The sequence below is a fragment of the Drosophila pseudoobscura genome, chromosome 2 (genome assembly GCF_009870125.1).
Source record: "Drosophila pseudoobscura strain MV-25-SWS-2005 chromosome 2, UCI_Dpse_MV25, whole genome shotgun sequence".
NCBI lineage: Eukaryota > Metazoa > Arthropoda > Insecta > Diptera > Drosophilidae > Drosophila > Drosophila pseudoobscura.
In genome coordinates, this window is record NC_046679.1 from 1,513,795 (window position 1) to 1,532,266 (window position 18,472).

Genomic DNA, 18,472 nt, shown 5'->3' on the forward strand with positions numbered 1-18,472 from the left:
GAGAAATGAGAGTGAAAATTCAGTGATTGCTCCTCCAGAGACTCAACCATAGACCCAAGAAAGTACGAGTCGAACATTGAAGTATCCCCCACCTGCAGACCACTGCAGATGTACCCGATTGATGGTAGAACGCATATATATTTTTGCACGAGGCGCGCACAAAGTCAAGACTATAATTATAGCGACACCCACCTATTGGCGCCCAATTTCTAGCAAACACTACCCATACACCTATGACTATACACCCATACGCACACACACAATCAATATCACGGACAAGCGGACAACGAAATGCGTCTCACGGTCAAGTTGAAAAGCATTGAGAGCGGATGTGGAAATGGGAATGGGATGGAGATGAGAATGGGAATGAGAACGAGATCGAGACCGTGAATGGGGGAGCAAAGGCAGATGTGTTAATGTTTATGAAGGTCAGTGGAACCGCAGAGGGAGCAACAGTCGAAGAAGGGCAACAGCCCCCTCTCTTTTCCACATCACAGTAATTTCTCTCTCTCTCTATCTTTCTTTCAATTTTTTAACGAGTGCGTGTGTGACATTAACCCAATAAAAATAGTCGGATATACAGCCAGAGCGGAGACCAGAACCCTACGCAACAATTACGAACGATCACGAATGCGCCTGCAAACGATCAGGAATGATCACGAATGATCACGACAGAGAAAGAGACAGAGACAGAGAGAGCGAGAGAGGGAAAGAGCGCGTCAAGGGCGTAGCTTGAGAGACAGTGAGAGGCTGAGAGAGCGCCCCGATTTCTGCCGATCGTCTTCGGGCTTTCGATCTGTGTCTTTGATTTGGTTTCGCGAAAATTTTCGCTCAGTTTCGAGGAAAATTGCGGCGCGCCAACTTGGGAAATGCGTTGCGTGGTGCCCTAGTCGCAGTCCCGTTCCGATCCGAGCATACACCATACAACACTAAGGCCAGAAAAGCCCCCAAGGATTAGGCTGCAGCAAAGTGTGACCAAAGTGATCTATGTGTGTCGTCGCTCCTCCATCTTCGTTGATTCTTTGATTTTACGATTATTTCTATTTCTATTTATATTTCCATTCTTGTATGGCTATTTCGGTGCGCGTTTGTTTTTGTGGCTAATTAGCACAAAGTGTCGAGCAATTTTCCGTCTCAATTGAGCTCAAGTGCTGCCCTTCTGCCAAGAAATAAGTGATGAAAACACGAAAAGTTAATACGTAGCTGAATAATTGCCCGATATTTAAATATTAATTGTTCAACATTTATTTCGTGTGCGCGAAATACAAGATACTACTACGAGTTGTCCGTCTCTATAGATGGGATGCCTGCCATTGCCTGGCTAAAAATATAGATATGCATATGAAAGTCCACATCCATACAATATAACAACAAATTTTATTTATTGCCTAAATATATTTGTGTGTTTTTCTTGGGCGAGTGTGTCCGTCGTCTGTTTCCATAAAGCGACGCTGGGCCAGCGATTTGCCGTATAATATTCGAAAATTCTTGTGCTAGTAACACTTTTAGCTTCAGCTTCTGCTTACCCCCAACAAAAACTCAACTCGTAAAAATTTATATCAGGCAAAAAAGATTGCAAAAACTGAATCAACAGAACAGCAAAACAGAAAAAGTAGCAGTGAAAACACATAAAGAATTAATAAAAGACTAAAAAACAAAACGGAAAATAAATAAATTCAAATATTCAACAATCATGTCCGCCTCTGCGCGAAGTTCGGTGACGAGAAAATCGTCGCTGAGCAAAAGTTCCACCGCGGAAAAGTCTACAAAGTCCTCGACAAGCTCCTCAAAGACAACCACTACATCGACAGCAGCAGCCCCACCAAATGGAGGAAGCAAACAGAAAATGCAGTACTCAAAAACCAGGGAGCGAATGGTGGATGGTAAATTGTGATACATATATTAATTGATTTTAATTTCTATTTGTCTGAATTTCATAAATTGGAACTCGGGTGAAAGTCCCCTCGATCATTTCTGATAGATTAATATCTCCCTTGGTGGTACTAAAATACTTCTACCGTGGGTGTAGATTCCCAAGACAAAGATGATGTTCTATCATCACCAATTCAAAGTAATTCCATTTTAATATCCTTTATAGAGAAACCTTTTCCCCTGAAAATTCTCTCAACTGCTTTTGTAAGGGATAATTATTTATTCCCAAGCCATTTCACTGTACATATATCTGTATATAAACAGACAAGTCTCAATCATGCATTCGACCCCACACGAATCTCTCTTTAATTATGATATCTACATATACAGACAGAAGATCATGCTTCAATGGAACTCTGATGTATTGAATGCATTAATTAAAATCAAATTAAGTTTTTTTCTATTTATTTCGAGGCAAAGAGAAACCAATTCGGTACCATTTCACAAAGTACAAAATCATACGGGATATTTCCTTTTGCATGCAATTTTTAGCAGAAAGAAGAAACTCTTTTATACTTTTTTACTATGTAACGTGATAGTTTAAATGTCTCATTTTTTAAAATCTCATTCTCCACATTTCTCGGCAGTTAATTTAATAGTTTGCAAATGATATGCTTCTGTGCTGAATTCATTTCCGGAAAAGGCGGTTCGTCTTTGTTCTCATTTAATGGGAGAAATAAGAATAATTTTAATCATCCTCGAGCACCCATAAGAAACAACAAACAACTGCAACACATTGGCATTTTATTGGCCATTGCGTCAAAATTTCAACATTTTCCCCAAATTATGACAATTAAAAATGGCGCAAGCAAGGGTGTGCGTGTGTGTGTGTGTGTTGTTTGTTTTTGTGTGTGCCAATCAATTTTTCGACTTTTATATTCACTCATTCAAAATTTTGTAATTAGCGTATGAAATACATGTGCCTGCCGATCTCTCCCGATCTGCCTGCCTGCATCTGGTGGTACTATTTTTTTTTACCCGATTTCGTTTTTGGCGGGGCTCATAAATCCGGCAAGAGAAAAGCGGCCAAAACCGAAATATTGGCGATAAGTTGCAGCGGCTCGTTAACCCACATCGAGATCAGACAGCTCTGTTCGACCAGACCAGTGCAATGTTTATTACAAAACTATCAAATCAATGCATTTGCATATGCATTTGCCTTCTCGCCGCAGATGTCCCGCTGCCGCCCACACACAAGCTCACCATGTCCGAGGTCTACGACGACGAGAAGACGGGCAAACCCAATTTCGATGTACTGCGCAAGCACTTCCTGCTCGAGGGCCGCGTCGAGGAGTCGGTGGCCCTGCGCATCATCGAAGAGGGCGCCAACCTGCTGCGCGAGGAGAAGAACATGATTGACGTGGAGGCCCCCATCACCGTCTGTGGCGACATTCACGGACAGTTCTTCGATTTGGTCAAACTATTCGAGGTTGGCGGACCCCCAGCCACGACCAGATATCTGTTCCTGGGCGACTACGTGGACAGGGGATACTTCAGCATAGAGGTGCGTCGCGTTATGGCTTCAAAATGAATCTGAAATGTATTCCATATCTTCCAGTGCGTTCTGTATCTGTGGTCCTTGAAGATAACCTACCCCGCCACACTGTCGCTCCTGCGAGGCAACCACGAGTGCCGCCACCTCACGGAATACTTCACCTTCAAGCAGGAATGTGAGCTGAAATTTAACTCTTATTTATAGTGGATATTGTAGTAGCATTGCATCTTCCATTACATCACAAGCCTTTTCTACGGATCCGAGGATGTTTTCTTTGGCATTTAATGGGTTTTTAAAAGCTACAACAAGTGCATAAATCTTTCTTTATTTGTGACTCTGGCATTATTCTATTTGAAGGCATCATCAAGTATTCGGAAAGTATTTACGAGGCCTGCATGGAAGCGTTCGACTGCCTGCCGCTGGCCGCCCTGCTCAACCAGCAGTTTCTGTGCATCCACGGCGGTCTGTCGCCAGAGATTTTCACACTCGACGATATCAAGACGGTAAATGCTCGTAAATTAGAACCTGCTGAAATCTTTACAGCATTTATATCGGTCTGTTGTGTGTTTTTGCAGCTAAATCGATTCAGGGAACCACCGGCCTATGGACCCATGTGCGATCTGCTGTGGTCCGATCCCCTGGAGGACTTTGGCAACGAGAAAACGACCGAGTTCTTCTCGCACAACTCCGTGCGAGGCTGTTCCTACTTCTTCAGCTATATGGCCTGCTGTGAGTTCCTGCAGAAGAACAACCTGCTGTCCATAGTGAGAGCACACGAGGCCCAGGATGCGGGGTATGCTCTGGTACCGTATCCTTGCGGCATCTTTCTATATTTATTTTGTACACCCTTATCAAATATAGCTATCGCATGTATCGGAAGAATCAGGTAACTGGCTTCCCCTCACTCATCACCATCTTCTCCGCCCCCAACTATTTGGATGTTTACAACAACAAGGTAAGATCCCTCTCTTCCCCTCCTTCTCCTTCTTCTTCTCCAACTTAAATTGTTTATTCGTTTAGTTGGTTGTTAGTTGGTGTTATTGTTGCTATTTTTAAATAACGAAATCTTTTTTTTTGGCTGCATTGCGAGCTGGTGCGAGTTTCATTCGCGCCGCGTTCGTAATATCTTCTCTATTCTCTTCGGTCTCTCGTCTCTGGTCTCTGGTCTCGTAACGCTCTCATTTTGTCAACCCCAAACACTCGCATTTGACAAAAGGCAGCTGTGCTCAAGTACGAGAACAACGTGATGAACATTCGGCAGTTCAACTGCTCCCCCCATCCCTACTGGCTGCCCAACTTCATGGATGTCTTCACATGGTCACTGCCCTTCGTGGGCGAGAAGGTGAGTCCAAATTCCATTACACTTTTGGCTTAAAAGCTAACCAAATTTCGCCACTATAAATAGGTAACCGAGATGCTGGTGAATATCCTCAACATCTGTTCGGACGATGAGCTGGTGGCCGGACCCGATGACGAGCTGGAGGAAGGTAAGTGGCGGGCGGGGCTTCTGGCAGGGGATCTAATATACCTAGAGGGTGTCGTAAATGTCGTAGTGCTTTAGTTGTATTGTGGGCAAGAACAGAAATACTCGTACACTGGAATTACAAACTAATCTTATATTAAAAATATTTTCAAAAACCCAAAACAAAATGCGTCAACTGCAATCTACTACTCGAAACCACCTTCCCTAATACTATATAAATGTTGTGTGTACACAAAAACAACCAACCAACAACCGACTTTCCACTCAAAAACACCTCAAAACAACAAACAAAACACCTTCTCGACAAAAAAAAGAGCTGCGCAAGAAAATTGTACTGGTGCCGGCGAGCGCGAATAATACCAATAACAATAATCCGCCCAGTAAGCCAGGTAAGCTCCGTGCCAAGCGCAGGCCAATGCCAAAGACAGCAGCACTGCCATTGCCAAGGCCTAAGCCGGGGGTAGAGCCCGAGGCACCACCGCCGCCATCGCCGCCCTCGCCGCCGCCGCAGCAGCCGAAAGATAGAAAAGCTTAGTGAGAGCTTTGCACTGCTTTGATCAGCTTTAGCGCGAGCTTTAACGCTGCTTCTGCTTCCCATTACATTCCCCACAAGAGCCAGAGAGTTTCAGACTAATTGAGCCCTCAATTCGCAGCTTCCATGTCGGCGCTGCGCAAAGAGATAATTCGGAATAAAATTCGGGCCATTGGCAAGATGTCGCGCGTCTTCTCGATTCTCAGGTGAGCACATACGAGCTCCCTCTTAAATGTTATTTTCCCCAAAGATTTTCCCGCTCCAATAACTTTGCAGAGAGGAATCCGAGAGCGTGATTAAGCTGAAGGGTCTGACGCCCACGGGCGCCTTGCCAGTGGGTGCGTTGTCTGGAGGAAAGGATTCCCTGAAGGAGGGTAAGTGCGGGAGTAATTAGTACCAATCTCGGCGTACCAATCTGAAATGTGAATTAGATTTGCTCAGTATTTCTGCTAATCATCATTGAAGTTCTGTCAGTTATATGGAATTTTAAAGCTTAATTTAAAGCAGCTCTCATCGATAATTACTTTATTCATTTGTCAAATTTCTATAGATCGAAGCAACTTCTGAGATGACTCATATATTTCTTAGTATATCCATCTGTTTCGATACTTAGAATCTAGGCTACACTCAATCAATTGAAAATCTTTTAAGAAAGAGTGCCATATACTTTGATCACGGCTCTGTTTACGTTGTAGGCATACCAGTGGGTCTCCAAGAGGTAATCGGCCTCAGGAAAAGGCAAAACATCTGTAAGCCTTGTATTGAGAAAGTTGCTGGGAAGCTTTTCCAAAATAATGTCGTGCTGCAACCGAAGAAGAGTTGAATAAAATGAGAGAAAGGGATACAAATTCCACCTATACGTACATCGAAGGGGCATGTATGGTTCATGTTGGAGTGACCATTGAACAGCTCGTAAATATACTTGGCCACCGGATTTCTGTCTGTGTTTCTTAAGAACTTGCAAGCATCGAGAGTGATATTATAAAGGAATGGCTTATAGCCATTTAGTCGCTGGTATAAGGCGGCATTAACCTTAAATATATAGGAAAATAATCTTTAGTCCAGAAATTGGATTGATTGGTTTGATTCTCTGACTACCTTGACTTTGGTAACGGGAGTCTTAAACAATTTCACTTTAATGGAAATGTACTTGTAGCTCCGATTCACCGACTTAATATAGCAATATTCGATATCGTCAAACTCTTTATCTAGAGAAGTGCATTGAATGTTCGTAAACTCAAACTTTGAACACACTTCCATGGCTGTATACAGGATCACAATTAGTTGAACTACAAATCTACTCCTTCCGCACATCTTAAAACGTCAATGAACCAATCGAAAGTGATCGTTCCGACTGCGTTTTAAGAGCTGCTAAAAAATGTCGATAATTGCCAGAATAAAATCCAACGATTATGGCAACTAATTGAGCATTTCATTCCAAATGATGCTCTTAACATTTGTGCCCATCAATTAGGGGAGAATGGAAATAAGTAGACTCAATGCTGAATACCCTGGGAAAACGTAGAGTTTATGTATTTTTCCACTAATCAAATGTTTCATTCAAGAAAGGGTGCCATAGACTTTCACCACAGCTCGGTTGATGTCGTAGGCATACCAATGCAGTTCTAACAGATAATCCCCCTCTGGAAAAGGTAGAACTTTTGTAGTCTGGTAATTAACAAACTCGATGGGAAGCTTTTCAACCTGAAGATCGTGCTGGACACAAAGATGAAATTTGAAATTATAAAAGTTTACAGAGCAAAGAAATTCACTCACATCGTAGGGGCATGTATGGTTCATATTGGAGTACTTATTAAAGAAATTATATAAGTATCCGGCGACGGGGTTGGACTCTGTGTTGTTCAGGAATCTGCAGGCATCTATGGTCACATTGTACATGAACGGTCTGTAGCCGCTGAATCGCTTGAACAGGGCTCCATTTACCTGAAATGTCAGCGTGGAACGTGCACGGATCTTATATTCCAGTATTCTGAACATACCTTGATTTTGGTGATGGGAGTTTTAAATAGATTGACCTTCACGGACATGTACTTGTAGGTACGATTGACCGACCTCAGATGGCAGTATTCGAAATCGGCAAACTTTCTATCCAAAGCGGTGCACTTGAGGTTTGTAAACTCAAATTTTGATGAAATCTTAAAGCAGGTTACAATAGAAGTGAAATCCTTATGCTATATGGATGTCTAGATACCTCAGCGATGGAGTAGAAAAACACACAACCCCAAACGAGAAAGTTTACCCAGTTGTACATCCTAGAATATTGGTGGACTGACGAGAACTGAGCTCTATAAAAGTTGCAATGGAATATTAACGCGAAATATGTTTAAAAATCTATTAACATCATTTTATCTGGTACCTAATGTGGCTTTCAATTAGATATATTTCATGGCTGTAACCATCAGTGGAAACCATCGAAATTGTTAAATAATTAAAAGCCATGAGTGCTCCGATCAATCGCTCAGTGTTCCTAGTTTTCACCAAATACTTGTTGCTCATTTGGAATGTATTGCTTTTGCTCATAGTTGTGTGGCCAACACAAAAATTGAACAAAAATCGGTCCCAAGAAACCAAAAACAAAATAGTTTTCTGCAAACCGATGCTCCCAGTCTCGTAACAGACTGAAAATTTATCATTTATAAAATCGATGGGAAGCTTATCCGAAACAAGATCATGCTAAAACGGAGCACCTAATGAGTACAAATCTATCGAGACATATTTATGTAGCATATTTAGGTCAAAGGGACAGGGATGATTAAAATTTACGTGGCTACTGAAGAGACCAAAGAAGTAAGTGGCCACAGGGTTCGCCCGAGGATTTTTCAAGAGCTTACATATATCCACTGTGGAATTATAAAGGAATGGCTTGTAGCCACTAAGACGTTGATACATAGCGGCATTTACCTATGACACATGTCACATTTGATTGTAACACAACCAATAGGTGTGCCCCTATGGGCTATAGATAGCTGTCTCGTAATCCATACATATTTATTTTGATTATTACGACTTTTATTGTTATTTATCTATTAAACTTTTACTTGCACTTTCTGTACAGCTCTCCAAGGACTGACCGCAGCTTCACACATCCACTCGTTCGCCGAGGCCAAGGGCCTGGATGCGGTCAATGAACGGATGCCGCCACGTCGGCCTCTGGTGATGAGTGCCAGCAGCAGCAGCATCACGACAGTCAGCACTACCAGTACCAGCAACAACAACACTAATAATAACAATAATAACAACAATACAACGACAAAGAACAGCAACAGCAACAGCAGCAGCAGCAGTAATGCCACCACAACCGTGACCAAGACGAGCAGCAGCAGCAGCAGCAGGAGCACCGTGAAGTCGGCCACAACCAGCAATGTTCGGGCCGGGTTTACCTCCAAGAAGTTCTCATAGTGCAGATAGAGAGGAGAGGTTCCTGCTCGCCTGAAAATTATGATTTCTGCTTAAATTTATCTGTTATCTAGATCTACTTTTGTTAGCCACCACTTTTATACCAGAATTCTAGTCATCTGAGGCCCTCAAACGAGACGAATCTCTCCTACCATAATCCTGTAACTGAAATATTAGCAAAAATTTATACGTGACATGAAAAATAGTTCAATAAAAATGGCAGCAAATAGCCCAACAAAATTATCGTTTGTTTGCCACACAGAACGTGTGCCCTCCGAAGGGGGCAACTGCAGCTGTGCCTGTCATTAGTCCCACAGACCCACTGCCCCACTCGCTCTACTCAGGCGTAACAGACCATCACGAGGCCCAAGAGACAGGGGGCGGAGAACATTGTAATAATAATCAACCAAATGCAAACAGTAGTAGAACAGGTCCAAAAGCGAATCATTCACTGCCGAGCGTCACTTGGCGTGGAAGATTCCCCCCCCGTCTTTTATTTCGACTTCTCGGGCTGGCAACATGCGCAAGCAGACAGCGGCAGATATTCATACGGATAGAGATAAACATGGATAGATTAGAGGTTAGATAAAGATTTACAATGGGATGAGGTGATTATGAGAGCAGTTCGGGATGAACAAATGTCAATGGCAGCTGGGACAGCCCTCAATTCGTATCGAAATGTGGGGGCATTCACCAGGGAACCAGGTATCTGTGGGATCTATGGTATCTGGTGTAAGATTTTGTATTTCGATCCTACTGATCTCTGTCGCTCGGCAATACCAGTGATCTCAGACAGATCTACAACACGTTTAACTAGAGCAGCACCCACAAATCAATGACAATAGGCTGGCCCCAGCTCTAGATTAGACCCATTGTGTTCCCCGGTAGATCATGTAATACGGACAGAGGAAGGGGGAAAGATCACGTCAAGTGGGTGATAAACAAGTGGCATTGAGAGGTCGCTCGGAGAAGCAAAACGCCAGATAAACTCTTTCGAATGTTTGCCCCAAAAAGCAGTCACAAATGCAAACAACACGCATACGCAATGTGTTCCGATGATACGAGATACCGAGGGTATTAAAGGAAAAAAATAGCCGTCTCTTTTATCACTTCTGATTAAGACAAACAACGGCATCAGAACCATCACAGAATTCATCTGCAGCCCACGACCACAAGAGATAGCAGCCAAAACAGCCGGAACAGCCGCACGATCCACGGCAGTCGCTTCACGTGCAGCATCTACTGTAAATCAGCGCATTGACACATGAATCTCACGGGGGAAATGGCGAAAGAAATCTCCAAGCCCCAAGCAAACATCGCGATCGTTTAAACGTCTATAAAAGCTTATGGCGGGGGCCCTGGGCCCTGGGCTTTGCTTTGCACGTTTTTATGGATTTATCGTCTCGTGGAGCTGTAATTTTAATAGAACCAAACGGGAACCCGAATGGGGGTTGCTTCGTGTCTCGGCTGCTCGGCTGCTCGTTTGCCATATAACGGCGATGGGGGCTTGTTGCGGTGTTAGTCGCTAATTGGAGATCCACACGAGACGCGGGCTCTGGGCCACAGAAAACCACTGTTTCGCGCATTTCACATCCACTCCGATGGCCTGTTGAACGAATCTGCGCCTCAAGCTGAGCTGTGATATAAATAGGAATCGGAACAAAAGCCTCTACACCCTCTACAACAAGACCATCTAAATTGCCCGAATAGTATTTCAATCTTGTGCGTCTTGTGCAAATCCAGAATGCATTGCCTTCAGTTCGTTGCTTTTGTCGTGTGGTGCGGTGGCCTGATCCCAGGAAGCTGGACGGCCACCCTCCAGCCACCGCCCCTGATCCAGACCCTCAGCGCCGGCAGTGACATTGGGCCAGAGTTCAACCTGGACGCCCAGCAGCAGCCACCGCTGGAGAAACTGGAGCCGGAAGGTAAGTCCGCTATTGCGACGTTCTCTTTTCAATTTGTGACATTCCCTAACTGCCGGCACGTGCAGAACGCGCACTGAAGAAGCCAGCCCTCAGCCGCAAGCTTAAAGTACTTAAAGTACGTGAAATAATTCCCATTAGTTGAACTTGAACCGTTCACCCGTTCCCCCCAGTTCACTTATGCAACAAGCACTTTAGACGTTGCTTTTATTCTAGGACCAATTGAAGGTTTGGCAAACTGCTGCACCATTTTCATTCAATAACCGCAATAACCATAAAACGCTTAGTAATTATCCATAAAGAAAAAAGTGTTTGTGTTTAAAATTGCTTTATAATGTAACAATATAATCAGGTGGAGCACCGAGCATTACTAATTCTTTTAGAACAGCTTTAAGCTTTTCTATTATTATTTTTTTACAATTTGCTGGCAGACAAGCCCCAGCTAACAACAGACCTATAATCCTATAAGCTGTATACTCAATTTTCCGTATAAACCCCATCATAAGCAGAGCTAGAGAGATCAAACGATAGAATTAATCCATAGTTTCTTCCAAAAAAACATCATGAACTTTTAATTTCATTGTCAGTCCCAATTGGCAGTCAAGTAATGAAGCTTAACTGTAACCTGCCTCAAAGTCGAGGTCATAATTACTACCTCAATTGAATATTAATTATCGCAAGCCGACGATAGTCATGATCCGGACTGAATCAGCTAATGGGCAATCCAAAAAGTGCAAAGGAAATGCAAATGATTTACGAGTATCGGAAAGTGATTTGGATTCGTATTCAATGCGCACACAAAAAACTCTTTTCCCCCTTTTCTTTCTGCAATGCAAAGGAATTGAATCATCAAAAATAGTGGGGGGATTCTTGAGTTGTTTTTTGGCAACTTGTGGAGTAGGTTGCTCTCAAGAAGGGTCTATGGAATGCGTTTTACGCTGATTGGGGCTTCGATATTCCTCCACAATTCTTGATTTTGTAAAGATCATACTCCCTCGATAAGCATTATTGATAGTATGATACTTAGAAAATAATCTACTTTATAGTTTATCTGCGGCATACAATAGAATAAATACCAATATTTACAGACTGACAGTCCAGCAATATGTCTAGACGGGGATGTACTAAACGCAATGCATTCAAGTAGAAAAATCCACATTCTGTAGTATAGATACTATGGAGAATATAATTTAAGACCCTAAACATGTCATATAGTAAATTAAAACAGAGTCGAAACAAATAGAAATGACATTAGGGATATCCCAGTAACTAATTCCGAGATATATGTACAATGTGCATTTAGTAGGATGAGAGTGAATAAATTATAATATAAATAGCGGGGGAACCACAACTGACTTGTAGATGCATTTCAGACACTAAAATAAATCTAGATAATTAGTCGTACGCGAATATACTAGTGCAGAAAGTCCCACTAGACGCGAGCAATTAAGAGGCGACGTCTACGCCACTACGTGACTGGGTTGGGACCTATCCTATCCAACGAATTGCCACTACAATTCCCGCTTACAGATGCTGAATTCTGGCGCAGTGTGGGCTTGAAGCAGCTGGAGAAGACCATCGAGCAGGCCAAGCGGGCCGAGGAGCACTCGTACGCGAAGAAGGCCCGGAACATCATAATCTTCATTGGCGATGGCATGGGCGTGTCGACGATCAGTGCGGGACGCATCTACAAGGGCCAGTACCTGAAGCACGGCCATGGCGAGGAGGAGACGCTCTCCTTTGACAACTTTCCCAATACTGGAATGGCCAAGGTATGAAGTTACAGAATGATTTCGAACACCATACACCACACAGCATACTCATCTCATTTCGTTTCTCCGACAGACATACAACGTGGACAAACAGGTACCGGACTCGGCAGGCACGGCCACGGCACTGTTTACCGGAATCAAGACGCACTACGGAGCCATTGGCGTGGATGCCACTCGCTCCAAGGTGGATGCCAAGCTGGGCCGGATTGAGACTATCATGGAGTGGGCCCAGAAGGAAGGCAAGCGCACGGGAATCGTGACCACAACGAGGATAACGCATGCCACGCCTGCGGCCACCTACGCCCACATTTACGATCGCGACTGGGAGTGCGAAACGGAGGTGCCGGCCGAATCGGTGGGCATCCATGTGGACATTGCCCGCCAGCTGGTGGAGAATGCCCCAGGCAACAGATTCAATGTAATCCTGGGCGGTGGCATGTCGCCCATGGGCATCCTGAACGCCACCGAGGTGAAGCGGACCAAATTCGAGGGCCCCACCGAAACGATCTGCAGTCGAAGGGATCAGCGCAATCTTCCAGCCGAGTGGTTGGCGCACCATTCCATGGACAAAGTGCCAGCAGCACTGGTACACAATCGGGACGATCTGCTGGCTGTGGATGCGAAGAACGTGGATCACCTGATGGGCCTGTTTAGGAACAATCACATCACCTACTCGATTGCCCGGGAGGTGGGCGAACCGTCGCTGCAGGAGATGACGGAGACGGCTCTACGGGTTCTGGAACGAGGCGACGATTCACCTGGATTTGTGCTCCTCGTCGAGGGCGGGCGCATCGATCAGGGCCACCACATGAACTACGCTCGGGCGGCTCTGCACGAGGTGTACGAGTTCGATCTGGCCATCCAGGCGGCTCTCAACATGACCGATTCCGACGAGACGCTCATCGTGGTCACGGCGGACCACTCGCATGCCGTCACCTTCAACGGCTATGCGCTGCGCGGCAACGACATCCTGGGCGCATCGAACCTACACGAGAAGGCCGATCCCATGGTCTACGAGACCATCTCCTATGCCAACGGGCCCGGCTACTACGATCATTTGGCCAACGAATCGCGGCCCGCGAACAGCTCCAACATGTGGATGCCCCTCAAGCTCTACACCGAGGAGGAGCGCCAGGCCCCCACCTACCGCCACCTGGCGTCCGTGCCGCGCAAGGACGAAACTCACGGCGGCGAGGATGTGGCCGTGTTCGCCTCTGGGCCCGGCTCCAGCCTGGTTCGCGGCGTCTTCGAACAGAACTATGTGGCGTACGTGATGAGCTATGCCGGCTGCATTGGTCCGGCCAAGGACTTTGACGACTCCTGTGAGGATCGCGAAGAGAACAAGCCGATCAACAGCAGCAGCAGCGGCAGCGCTGACAACGTTTTGCGAGCGGCCATTCTTCCAATTTTGGCTGCCGCCTCAGCTGCTTTCCTGCGGGGACGCCAACTGTAAATGTATTGTAGTTTATGGATTAGTTTTTATGGATTGTGTAGTTAACAGTAGTACAAGCGGAAGGAGACGATGCGGAAGTGTCTGAAATGACCACATATTAAACACTTAAATATAAACAATTGCGTTTTAATATGTAATGAAAACACTGATAGCGCCCAAGCGGCAGTTTTGAATTCGATATACATACTATCGATATTTCTATCGACGATAGCTGCCGTCGTATTCTGTTAAATTACTTTACTTATTTATTTCTTCACAAAATACACTTTCTCGCCCAAGTCTTTGCAGTTTACAGAAGTCTCGCAAGGCCGCCAACAAATAATCAACTCAACATACGAATTCGAACCGTCTTTCTATCCCGCTTTGGCAGCTTGCGCCTTGGGCGCCTCCGGCTCATCATCCAACTTCTTGATGCGATGCAGGTCGACGCACTGCCGAAACTGGGCCACCTCGTCCATGCACTGCAGCGTCTCACCGGGATGGGCGCGGTAGCAGGCCAGCAGCTGCGCCTTCAAATCCTGGCAGGGCGGCAGCTTTTGCGCGGCGGCAGTGCTGACGAATCGCTTGTGCACGTTCTCCACGGCATTGGCGTACTCCGACTCGAGGATGGTGTTGGTCTTCTTCAGGTTCTCCTCCAGATTGATGAGGCGCTGGCGCCAGATCTCGTCGTTCTGTTTCAGCTCCTGGTTCATCTGGCGCTGCACATCCGCGGCGCTGATGGTTTGTCCACCGCCCTGCACGTAAATGGAGGAGGGAGCCCTAACCGCGGACGCGGGCGCTGGCAGGACTGCTGCGGGCACGGAGGGGGCTTTGGCTGCCGGTTTGGACTCCTCCGCAACGGCTGCTTGCTGGCGAGCTGTAGGAATATTGCAAATTAGTGGAAAATCATGTTTTAGTTAAAGAAACCCCTATTTCGAGCATTGTTGCATAACACTCGGGGAACGCAATTGTAAACCCGTTGGGGAAATCTTTAGAGCCTAGTACTTTACCCTGCTGTGAGATGCCAGCCTTGAGGCGCTTGACCACATCATCGGATATGTCGATGACGCCCGCAGGAGTCGGGTTCTCCATTGAGACCGAACGTGGTTCGCGCGACTGTGATTGCCTGGCTCCCATCGTGAGGATGTCTGTTCTGGCGGTTTCTAGTCTTCAACGGAGCAAACCCTGCAAGGATTATAGATTACCAGTCAGAACAGTGTGTATTTGACGCTGGGTTAACAACCAAATTGCCTATTTAAACTGTTTTTAAACCTTTTTTCGTCAAAAAATATGCGGTGCCCGTGTGACCGTTTGAGACCAGTGTGACCGCGGATTTATCGATATATACGGTCCGACCCTCAGAAATATACCGAGACATACGGCCTCATTTTCAAAATATACCGTAAATATACTGACGAATTCATTTCTATTTTACATATTCCTCGTTTTTGATATTCCGTCGAATATTACTAGCTATATAGAACTTTTAGCCATGCCCACATAATTTTAGCCCATTGATGAATCAATTTTCTACACAATTGGATAGTTTTTAATCCTTGCTTTTATTGTATTTATTGTAAAAAAGGGTTAAACAAAATGGTTCAACAAGAAAAACAGTCGCTAAAGCCCTAGTATAGGCCTTTGTTCACCCTATTTCGTTAATTTTATATGAAGATGAAATGTGATTTATTAAGACTTTTTCTGTAATTGATATTCTTTAGATATATTCAAGTACATTATTAGTATCTTGTATATATTTATCTCGATCCTGATACCTACTGAGCCTTGGAAGACAAACGTATTCACAATTCTATAACATCCATTTCCCCCAGGGTATGTGTGCATGGAACTAGCAACATGTTTGTGTATGGAGTGAGACTCATTGTTGCAATAGCGAAACTGCGGCGAATCGGGTATTGCCTATATTTCAAGCTATATAGATTTGCCCACTTGGCTTTATCCCATAGATAAATGCATTTTCTACAAGATTGCTTCTTTTAATTACCTTTATGTATTTCATTTTGACCAAAAAACGGTTTTCAAGTGAATGTTGCCGCAACTTTTGTGTATGGAATGCGCAACATTTGTGTATGGAATGAGACTCATTGTTGCTAAAGCGAATTGGGGCAAAATGCGGCGAACTGCGGCGAATTAAAAAAAACGACCAATTCCTCATATTCTTTGTTCCGTTGAATAATACTATCTATATGAAACATTTAGCCATGCCCACTCAATTTTGTACGATTGATGAATCAATTCTATACATGATTGGTCTATTCCAAATACTTGCATTTATTGGATTTCTATATAACATTGAAAATTAAATTAATAGATTGATGAAATTGACAAAAATACCACGGGAGCGCGGCGAAAACCAGTATTTCTACAGTATGACCCTCGGAACAGCACCGAAATATACGGTCTCATTTGAAAAATATACCGAGTGGTGCGCGCCAAATCGAACTTTTTTGAATGTGAGCGACAAGGATTTAAATGTTGTCAACCGGGCCTTTATCTATGCCCACATTATTTAATACGATTAATGAATCAATTTTCTACACAATTGGTTAGTTTTTAGGTTGCTTTTATTGTATTTTGACTAAAACACGGTTTTCAAGTAAATGTTGCCGCAACATTGTGTATGGAATGGGACTCATTGTTGCTAAAGCGAACTGCGGCGAATTCAAATTCGATTCAAAAAACGACCAATTCTTTGTTCCGTTGAATAATACTATCTATATAGAACATTTAGCCATGCCCACTCAATTTTGTACGACTGATGAATCAATTTCATACATGATTGGCCTATTCGAAATACTTGCATTTATTGGATTTCTATATAGCATTGAAAATTAAATTAATAGATGACAAAAATACCATTTAGCACTAAAAAACACCACATGGGAGCGCGGCGAAAACCAGTTTCTACAGTATATACGGTCTCACTTGAAAAATATACCGAGTGGCGCGCGCCAAATCTAACTTTTTTGAATGAGAGCGACAAGGATTTAAATGCTGTCAACCGGGCCATTACCGATTCAACAAATACGACTATTCCCTCAATTTTGATCTTCCGTCGAATATCAGCTATATGGAAGATTTAGCCATGCCAACATCATTTTTTTTATGTGTTTTTAATAAACTAAAGAACCTCATCATTTTTTAAGAGGACAAATTCACTATCGATTCCCTGCGGACTTTTGATTGCATTTGCATGTGCAGTGCACGGTTTCGATATTTTTGTGCGATACGCGTATTATTTAAGCGCGCCAGCGTAAAGAAGATTCAATATAAATGAAATCAAATGTTTTTTTATTTTTGTTGAAAATCGTACGATTTTATTTATGTTTTAGCTTGGTTTTGTCGTTCGTTTGTGGATTTCTTTCAAATACATACACTTAAATGGCATTTAATGGTGTGACTGGTATCTCATATGATTTGCAATTGCCTTTCCATTGATTTTCATTGCCTTACTTATTGTTTATTTTACGATTACCCTTCAGTTAATAATTATTTATGGTTTATGGTTTAGTCTGGAGTGCTGCCGCATCGCAAGTGGTGTTTCTGCTTTAAAATTTCATTGCCCTATCACTTGTGCGTGTTGTTACCGATTAAAAATCGCAATCGAATCATTGCTGTCGATAAACTGTCTCTTTTTTTGTAGGTTAAGCTTTAGTTTAATTAATGCTGTGACTGGATTTTCTGCTTTTATTCTGCTCAGATATACATAATCATGGTTTTTTGTTAGTTTATAATTTGAAATACTTGCTAATTACATAAATGTGGCGTGCACTTGTCCATAAATCTATTCCGATAAATCGATTCCCATATTAACGTATCCGTTTATTAAGTTTTCATGTGTTTCTGTGGTTATTTTTGTATTTCATATCACTGTTGGTGGTTTGTTAATGTTCATTTACTCGCTTTCTTTGTGTTCGACTCGATATCGATTTAAGTTTAATTATTTATTAGTTCAAAAGTACTATTCTCAATTCAATATACACATACATTTAATTATACAAAATCCTGAAAATTACTTTTACTTTTTTGCATATTCTGTAATTTCTCATCAATTTGTTAGTTTCGCTATGGACTCTCTTCGTACACGATCTTCGATATTCGCTTCTTTAGTTTTTCATAATTATTATGAATCAGTTTTGCTTTCATTTCAGTTTTGGATCCTCGTCTTATCATCCCCCGATAAAATGCTAATTGTTTAGTATTCTTTTGTATGCTAGGAGGAAAATCACACATAAGTAGGTATATAATTATTTATAAGGATATTTATGGATATTTCATATGTACACTGAATAACTATTCGTTTCGGGTTGCATACCAACTGGAGAATCTATCTAGGGGGTTTCTCTCGTGTATAATAGTTGGTCGAGTTGTTGGATTAATCATGAGGGGGGAGCTGGGACTGTAACTGGGGCTGGGGCAGAGCGGAGTACCAATATCGAACGAAAAACCGAAAATATAAAAAACAA

The 18,472-nt window shown here is 43.4% G+C and overlaps 4 protein-coding genes across 8 annotated transcripts; 2 read left to right on the forward strand and 2 right to left on the reverse strand.

Moving 5' to 3' along the window:
• Nucleotides 1-9: 9 nt before the first annotated feature.
• On the forward strand, nucleotides 10-9,099 carry CanA1 (Calcineurin A1). Of its 5 annotated transcripts, none has more exons than XM_033385869.1 (13): nucleotides 824-989; nucleotides 1,498-1,883; nucleotides 3,105-3,436; nucleotides 3,491-3,602; nucleotides 3,785-3,930; nucleotides 4,003-4,220; nucleotides 4,289-4,382; nucleotides 4,644-4,769; nucleotides 4,833-4,914; nucleotides 5,225-5,299; nucleotides 5,564-5,648; nucleotides 5,719-5,816; nucleotides 8,519-9,099. In XM_033385869.1, exons 2-13 carry the CDS (start codon nucleotides 1,694-1,696, stop codon nucleotides 8,860-8,862), a joined length of 1,902 nt encoding a protein of 633 aa, XP_033241760.1. In that variant the 5' UTR covers nucleotides 824-989; nucleotides 1,498-1,693; the 3' UTR covers nucleotides 8,863-9,099. The 5 variants fall into 5 exon arrangements, 4 of the variants coding, with proteins under 4 accessions (XP_033241761.1, XP_015038832.2, XP_033241760.1 ...); XM_002136850.3 differs by having other exon boundaries at nucleotides 1,564-1,883; XM_033385870.1 differs by lacking the exon at nucleotides 8,519-9,099 and adding an exon at nucleotides 6,138-6,428 and having other exon boundaries at nucleotides 807-1,883.
• LOC6896672 (uncharacterized) lies at nucleotides 6,926-7,714 on the reverse strand. The gene is made up of 4 exons (XM_033376399.1): nucleotides 7,703-7,714; nucleotides 7,443-7,634; nucleotides 7,219-7,386; nucleotides 6,926-7,158 (listed from the first exon to the last, which is right to left on the reverse strand). The coding sequence occupies exons 1-4, from the start codon at nucleotides 7,712-7,714 to the stop codon at nucleotides 7,003-7,005; spliced, it is 528 nt and encodes a 175-aa protein (XP_033232290.1). The 3' UTR covers nucleotides 6,926-7,002.
• Nucleotides 9,100-10,373: 1,274 nt separating the features above from the next.
• Alp4 (Alkaline phosphatase 4) lies at nucleotides 10,374-14,122 on the forward strand. Its single transcript, XM_001357543.4, has 3 exons — nucleotides 10,374-10,784; nucleotides 12,312-12,553; nucleotides 12,627-14,122. The coding sequence occupies exons 1-3, from the start codon at nucleotides 10,604-10,606 to the stop codon at nucleotides 14,004-14,006; spliced, it is 1,803 nt and encodes a 600-aa protein (XP_001357580.2). The 5' UTR covers nucleotides 10,374-10,603; the 3' UTR covers nucleotides 14,007-14,122.
• Nucleotides 14,123-14,226: 104 nt separating this feature from the next.
• Nucleotides 14,227-15,328, reverse strand: Chchd3 (Coiled-coil-helix-coiled-coil-helix domain containing 3). The gene is made up of 3 exons (XM_001357542.5): nucleotides 15,258-15,328; nucleotides 14,996-15,170; nucleotides 14,227-14,862 (listed from the first exon to the last, which is right to left on the reverse strand). The coding sequence occupies exons 2-3, from the start codon at nucleotides 15,120-15,122 to the stop codon at nucleotides 14,360-14,362; spliced, it is 630 nt and encodes a 209-aa protein (XP_001357579.3). The 5' UTR covers nucleotides 15,123-15,170; nucleotides 15,258-15,328; the 3' UTR covers nucleotides 14,227-14,359.
• Nucleotides 15,329-18,472: the final 3,144 nt, after the last annotated feature.

Bases quoted from the DNA above. Each gene is read 5' to 3' on its own strand.
- CanA1 (XM_033385869.1), top strand. From the start codon at position 1,694: ATGTCCGCCTCTGCGCGAAGTTCGGTGACGAGAAAATCGTCGCTGAGC. The intron at 3,437-3,490 runs GTGCGTCGCGTT...CATATCTTCCAG, and splicing joins GGGGATACTTCAGCATAGAG to TGCGTTCTGTATCTGTGGTC. The intron at 5,649-5,718 runs GTGAGCACATAC...ATAACTTTGCAG, and splicing joins CGCGTCTTCTCGATTCTCAG to AGAGGAATCCGAGAGCGTGA.
- LOC6896672 (XM_033376399.1), bottom strand. The intron at 7,387-7,442 runs GTATGTTCAGAA...CTGACATTTCAG, and splicing joins CTCCCATCACCAAAATCAAG to GTAAATGGAGCCCTGTTCAA. The intron at 7,159-7,218 runs GTGAGTGAATTT...CTTTGTGTCCAG, and splicing joins ACCATACATGCCCCTACGAT to CACGATCTTCAGGTTGAAAA.
- Alp4 (XM_001357543.4), top strand. From the start codon at position 10,604: ATGCATTGCCTTCAGTTCGTTGCTTTTGTCGTGTGGTGCGGTGGCCTG. The intron at 10,785-12,311 runs GTAAGTCCGCTA...TCCCGCTTACAG, and splicing joins GGAGAAACTGGAGCCGGAAG to ATGCTGAATTCTGGCGCAGT. The intron at 12,554-12,626 runs GTATGAAGTTAC...TTTCTCCGACAG, and splicing joins CCAATACTGGAATGGCCAAG to ACATACAACGTGGACAAACA.
- Chchd3 (XM_001357542.5), bottom strand. From the start codon at position 15,122: ATGGGAGCCAGGCAATCACAGTCGCGCGAACCACGTTCGGTCTCAATG. The intron at 14,863-14,995 runs GTAAAGTACTAG...ATATTCCTACAG, and splicing joins GGCTGGCATCTCACAGCAGG to CTCGCCAGCAAGCAGCCGTT.